The following is a 7,212-nucleotide window of genomic DNA, read 5'->3' as shown; positions in this document are numbered from 1 at the left end:
ACGGGTATACGGACGAGTAGGGGGCGCCATTTTTTTATCAAGTGATATTTCTAATGCATTGTGACTCTCTATTTCTCTCTGTTAATACTACTATGTATATTATTAATGTTAATATTACAATTCTATTATATTATAAAAGTCTTTTTTTCTATTTTGATCTGCATTTCAAAAAAATTCAAGAAATCATTGGCGATTCGTTTGGATAAAAACTCAATTATTTGGTTGAAAAATTTATTATTTTGTTGAAAATGTAACTATTCTGATGAAAATATGTTTTATGTGATGTTGAAAATATATTTTTGAAACTGACAATTAATCTAAATCATTTTTGGTTAAAAATGGACCTTTTCAGTAAAAAATTTAACTATTTACTTAAAAAATTTATCTTTTTTAGTTAAAAGTTCAACTTTTTGGTTGAAAAATCATGTATTTTGTTGAAAATTCGTATTTCTGTGTATAAATGAAATTGTTTTATGTAAAATTTATACATTTTAGTTAAATATTGAATTTTGAGGTTGAAATATCAACTGTAAATATTTCTTGGTTACAAAGTCTATTATTTTCTTGTAAATGCAACTATATTATTAAAAATTAAAATTATAATTTTTGGGTGGAAAATTCGATTATTCACTTAAAGTTGAAGTACTTGTAGCGTATTCGGTTATCCTGCACTGGTGCACTCAGATCTGCACCGGCGCAGGTCGGAGTGAGAAGGAAGAAGTAAGAAGAAGTAAGACGGAGCGATCAGAGTGCTCTTACTCTACACCAGTGCAGGATAAACGAATGTAAAAAAATTAATTTTTTCTCATTAAGGATTCAAAATTACAGTTGAAAATTCAACTATTTTCCTTTAAATTAACTTGTTTGTTAAAAATTGTACTGTTTTGTAAAAAATGCATCTTTTGGGCGTAAAAGTTAAATCTGATAGAAAGTTACACTATTTGGTCGAAGATTCAAATTCTGGTTGAAAAATCATATTTTTGGGTTAAAAATTCAGCTTTTTTGTAGATAATACTTTTTTTGAATTTAAAATAAAATAATTTCGTTAAAAGTTCATGTATTTTGTTGGAAATTGATCTTGTTCGGTAGAAATTTAATATTTTTGGTTGAAAATTGATCTTTTTTGGTTAAAAATGCAATTGTTGCGTTGAAATATCAACTGTACGTCTTCTTGGGCTTAAATGTCGATTATTTCACTAAGAGTTGAACTACTTTATAAAAAAATACGTTTTTTTAAACAAGTTTTTATAATTATGGTTGAGAATTTAACTATTTGGTTGATAATTGAACTCTTTAATTAATTGAAAATTCACTTTTTCGCTAAAAATTATTTTTATTTATCTGAAAATGTAACTATTCTAGGATTAATTAAAAATTATTCGCATATATTGGTTAAGTTGAAAAATCGCTTCTTTGTATAGAACATTAATCTGGAAATTGAATCTGGAAATTGAACTATTCCATTTTTGGTTGAAACTTTATCCTGTACATTGCATTAGTTAAAAACACAAATTATTCGATAGAAAATTAATTAATTTTGTCAAAAAGTAAACTTTTAGGATGAAAATTCATATATTTTGTTAATTAGACTTTTTCCCTAAAATCACCGAAAATAAAAGCAAAAAAGAAAGCTCCTGAAAGAATGAACCTCATCTCTGAATAAAATTGTAATGCGTTTACAATTTTTTAAAAATATTTCAAAATCGTTTATTTAAATGAGTCACGTTTTTTTCAGGGTGGCCACAATTTTTTATGAGAAAAATTTATCCAATCACCGTCCAATCTATCCAATTATCTTTCCATCTTTCCTTTTTTAAAGAAATTATTTACAAATTTAAAATAAGTTCGATTTCAATTTTTTTCAAATGTTCATATCAATTTTTAGCTTTTTCGATTATGATTCTTTTTCATTGAAACAATTTATAAATAAAATGTTTTAAATTAAATTTAAGGTATTAAAAATTGAAAAATAATTGATTTTACAAGATGATTCTGAAACCATTCAAAATTAAAGAATTAATAGTTAATTGTTTTTAAAATTATTTTTAATTTTAACTTTAAATATTATTTCAGTATAAAAATATTATATTTTTAACCCATTCAATTTGAAATTTTTAAATTAAAATAGAAAATTTCGCTAATTTTTAACAATATTTGACAATTCATTTAAAACAAGCCATTATAAACAATTATTAAAAGCTATATAAATTTGAACAGAAGGTTTCGAAATAGAAAGCACTGAATTGTTAAAATTGTAATGAGTTAAATTTTAACTTTAAACGCTACAATTTTATTTTTAAAAAAGATTCAAAATTATTTAAAAATTTAAATTATTTCGAATAATTTAAAAAACGATGCAGATTTTTGCAGATTAAAAAAAATCAAGCTTTTTGAGAATTAAATGAATAACAAAAATTGTTGTGATTGCCAAGAAAATTGAAAATGATTTTTTATTTTGAAAAATTAATTTTGACCGAATATTTGAAAAGATTTTAAAAATTAAAAAAGAAAAAAAGAATCAGGACGATTTCAAAGCAATTCCCAGATAAAAACTGTGATAAAAAATTGATTGTTAAATTGGCAAGGGAAAAGGTGAATTTTCGACCAAGAAGATTGATGTTTTATAAAAAAAAAATGATTTTCAAACTTGATGTCCGCTAAATTATATTCATGGTTTTAAATACTATTTATAACCATGAATAATATTTATCAAACCTTCATGATTCTTTCTTTCGTCGCCAGGGCGTTTTAACCCCACCTTTCAATAAACTTAGAATAAATTGACTCGCGGCACTTAGTCAAAAAATATAAAAGTATCTCGGACATTCGACAGCACAAGCGCGACTTTGATCGTCGATCACGCTTGTAGACTTCTGTTTGATGAAAGTGCGCCAATCGTGCGACACCCGCGCCCAACCGCATTGCCGAAAACATCCTTGCTCGTTAACTTTGGCAATTTTGACCGCAGGCCAATGCCCCCCCCCCTGACTTGCGCTATAAGTGGCGCGCGGCCACCGGCTAGCCATTAAATACAGCGCATTTCAAGACCAAGGCTGCTCTTCTCCCCGAGCCCCCAGAACGAGCAGATGGATGATCCTGACATAAAGGATCATTTTCGCCGAACCTCGCCTTCTTACCTTTTGGGACCCCCCCTTTTCTAGCATTTGCATGCCGCCTTCACGGAACAGTCGCAGCCAACCCCCTTTACGCAGAGAGTTACTCCCGTATCGGTGGGACCACCCCGCGACACGGAGAACTAAACGTCAGCACAAAGAGAGCATCGACGAAATTCGATTCCAGCATCGAAGAGCTCCATATCACCGTGGAAACCCCGTTTCACCACCAAACCGAACCATCTGTTTGAGTATGAGCTTTTAGTTCTCTCCCATGTAGGCGCTACATACCGCGTGAGGCAATTCACCCCCATCACCGTACCGCTAAGCGTCCTGCCTCCCTTGTCTCCTGGCAGCCAATCTAGGGTATCAGTGCGAACCAGTCTCGACGTAGATAACCACACGTCACCGAAACCGGACCAAACCACTCCTGGATGTCATACACGCTCCGTCAGTCTCTCGCTTATGACCTCCCCCCCCCCCCCCCCCCCCCCGATACTCGCAACGCGGATCCAACATACCTCGATCTCAATCCCGGTATCCCTTCATGGTTTCTCTCCCCCCACGAATCAACCTCACCCCCTATTACAAGGTTAAGATAGCTACTCCCACGCATAACTACGTGAACACTTCCGGATTGCTCTCCGAACACGAATACCCTAAGCGGACGATCGGACATGAGCTCCCCTCCCCCGAGCTGACTGCTCTTCTAGGAATCACCGTCGACAATTATGACACTCCGGAGGCGGTGACATTAGCAACCGATGTTCCACTCATCACCCCGTTCAACCGAGTACATAAAAATACTATCAAAGTCACTCGTCGTGACATCCACTAAAAACCTGCAAAACAATCGGTCCTTTTCAGGACCAACAAGTGTCTCAAACGTAGAGTCACTGTCTATTTCTTATCTCCCTCTCTTCATATAATTAATTCTACCCCTTTATCTAAATTTAATATCATTTATTCAGTCTCGACCCACAGACTGACCTTAATTTGGCGCCAAAACGTGGGATTTAGATCTTCCGGTGAAGCCGCACTGTCAATTACTATGGCCAACTCTACAGGAAACCCATCCCTTTTGGGCAACCAAGGTCCTGTGGATAATTTACGTCTTGAACAAAATACAGACCCCGTGGGAAATAACCCCCTTATAAATGTTCAATATCCAGCAGGAAATCCATCCCTTTTGGACAACCAAGGCCCTGTGGGTAATCTACGCCTTGAAAAAAATCTAGGCCCTGTGGGAAATGACCCCTTTATAAATGTCCAATACCCAGCAGGAAATCCATTCCTTTTCGATAACCAAGGTCCTGTCGAAGATCCACGCCTTGAACAAAATACAGACCCCGTGGGAAATAACCCCCTTATAAATGTCCAATACCCAGCAGGAAATCCACCCCTTTGACAAAATGCAGGCCCTGTGGGAAAGCTTCCCTCTTTTTATAACGTCCCCCCGCCCAAAATCACGGGTATGCTAATCAGACACCCTACCTAAATCTACAAGCATTTCAGGCAATTCTAAGTGCCCTCCCTGTTTCCCCACGCCCCTTTACAGAGTTCCACGATCGTGATTACGAAGACCCCACTATCTTCTTAAATCAAATGGAAAAATATTTTCACAACCAAGGAAGTCAAGCCGAACAACGGATTACCCTAGTAGCCCAAGCCCTAAAAGATACTGCCGCGAGATGGTGAGAAATTTACCGCGGTCTCCCCTTTGAATGGACCCACTAGGTTGACTGACTTCCCAGCTATACTCCCAGAAACAAGGAGACAAAGAGCCCGTTTTGTCTCTTTCTTCAGAAAAAGTCTCTACTTTTTCAACTTCTACAACCCCATGCCCGCGAAGAAGCTAGGTTCGCGAAGCTTGTAGAATTACTCCGTCCCTCAATTCGTCGCGGCATCAGGTCTTCCTAATCAGCCGATTTCAACACCCTTATGTTGAGGCCAGTAGAGGCTGAATTCGACGAAATCGAAACACCCCAGACCGACAAACGGTTTGAGCGTCCACATGATTTTACCGAATCCACCCCCTTACGACGACTACCAAAATGTTGGTATTGCCCGGGCAATCACTTTAATCGTGACTGTCTAGAGAATAAACAGGAAAGTTCCGCTGGAGCAACCCCCCCCTTCCAGGAAAACGAGGGGCGCCACCTAGTCATGCCGCCCCCCAATAAGACTTCAAACCACGAAACGAAGTTTCTGGTTTGTCCCCCATTTCCGACTAATTCTTAACAATAAAGATATGCTGGCCCTTTTTGACAGCGCTTCTACGGACAATTTTGTACAGCCCCAGTACTTAACTGAAGCCCAGCATAAGCGAATAAGTCATCGGACGGAAAAAATGGACATAGAAAAATCCAGAGCGTTCCTTAATGTCCAAGGAACTGTGGAACTAAAAGTCTCCGTGTGCGCACATCGTACAAAAAGTACCTTCTTTGTGAGCGATGAAATAAACGATCCCTTAATCCTCGGAGATCCCTAGATCGAGTAACAAATGGCAGTTTACGATCGACCCAGAAAATGTGTTTAAGCCGGAAAAAACAGCGTTTTACCATTTACTGCAAAAATACAACTCCCCCACCCTCCTTAGACGATCCAGAAATTGCCCAAGCTCTAACGGAAGTTCCAGTCCAGTATGTCGCCAAATTTCAGGACACCCTTCAACGGTTCCAAAACGAACGTACACCCTGCCGGAATTCCCACCTAAACCCATTGAGCTGAACATAAAAAAGAGCTGACAACTACCCAACCCTTTCGACTACGTGCCTACCCCTGTTCAGAAGAAAAACGCAAGCTTATCTGGGAACAGGTACAACAAATTTTAGCCGATCAAATAATTGAGCCCTTAAATTCCCCTTATGGTTCCCCAGTGGTAATCGTCATACGTAAAAATGGCAAACCCCGTTTCTGCGTCGATTACCGACGGTTAAACGCCAACACTGCCGATACACCCCAGGAGCTACCACATATTTATGATACCCTTAAAGACCTAGGAAATGACCGCATTTTTCTACTATCGACCTTCGTAATGGCTACTGGTAAGATCGGATGGAAGCAAGCTCAAAAAAATATACGGCCTTCACTCTTCCCCAAGGCGGTACCTATCAATTTAAGTTTATGCCATTTTGACTAAAAAATGCCCCCAGCACGTAACGACGACTAATGTCCCAAATTGCCCTTGTTGGATGCGTCAATAAATGTTATATGGTGTATCTAGATAATATAATCATCTATTCTCCAACCTGGGAAGAACATATTCATCATGTTGAACTTATTTTGGAACGTCTCAACATTCACGGCCTTATATGTTTCTCTGGAAAAAAGCCGCTTCGGAAAAACCTCAACCGATTTTCTCGGTCACGTTATCACCGCTGAAGCCAACTTTCCCCAAAGAGAGAACATGAACGCTGTACTTGAAGCCACCTCTCCCAAATCAAAAAAAAAAGTTTACATAGGTTCCTAGGTGTCTGTGGATGGAGCCAGGAACATGTCCCACATTTTTCCATTACAGTCGCACCACTTACGGACTTCCTCGGTAAGCAAGGCAGTCGATAGAACTGGACCCCAGAAGCAGAACGTGCTTTCCGAAACGTGAAAACCCTGTTTAAAAAGCTTTTACGCCTGGGGCACCCTATCAGCGGACTACTCTACACCCTGCAAATCAATGCAAGTTCCATAGGGATGGGAGCGGTACTCTACCAAACCAAGCTAAACTCTACCCGAAGCATTATCAGCTACGCTAGTGCCAAATTTTCCTCCACTCAGTCCCGTTATGAAAAAAGCGAGTGAGAATGCCTCGCAATAATTTGGGCCCTCAATAAGTTTGTTTCCTATCTACAAGGCCGTCCCATCGTCCTTAGAACGGATGATAAAGCAATCACATGGCTGCATCACGTTAAAGAGACCCGGGGAAAACTCAGACAATGGGCCTGCCAACTAGGAACTCATTCTTTCACGGTAGAAAAATGCCTCACGAGTCAAAGCCTACTCCCTGTGGCCCTAGCTGAAACCCCCTCTGTCATTAACGATGAAAAGACCCCTTTATCGATGAACGCCCACTACCCCTGAAAATAAAAATACCACGTCCGAA

General features: G+C 38.3%; 1 protein-coding gene across 1 annotated transcript; it reads left to right on the top strand.

Annotated features, from left to right (window-relative positions):
- The first annotated feature begins 4,164 nt into the window (after positions 1-4,164).
- Positions 4,165-4,521, top strand: LOC117181295 (myosin light chain kinase, smooth muscle-like). Its single transcript, XM_033373853.1, has one exon. The coding sequence runs from the start codon at positions 4,165-4,167 to the stop codon at positions 4,519-4,521; it is 357 nt and encodes a 118-aa protein (XP_033229744.1).
- The last annotated feature ends 2,691 nt before the right edge of the window (positions 4,522-7,212 follow it).

Source organism: Belonocnema kinseyi, chromosome 10, assembly GCF_010883055.1.
Source record: "Belonocnema kinseyi isolate 2016_QV_RU_SX_M_011 chromosome 10, B_treatae_v1, whole genome shotgun sequence".
Taxonomy (NCBI): domain Eukaryota; kingdom Metazoa; phylum Arthropoda; class Insecta; order Hymenoptera; family Cynipidae; genus Belonocnema; species Belonocnema kinseyi.
This window is presented reverse-complemented; position numbering and strand designations above follow the sequence as displayed.

Bases quoted from the DNA above. Each gene is read 5' to 3' on its own strand.
- LOC117181295 (XM_033373853.1), top strand. From the start codon at position 4,165: ATGGCCAACTCTACAGGAAACCCATCCCTTTTGGGCAACCAAGGTCCT.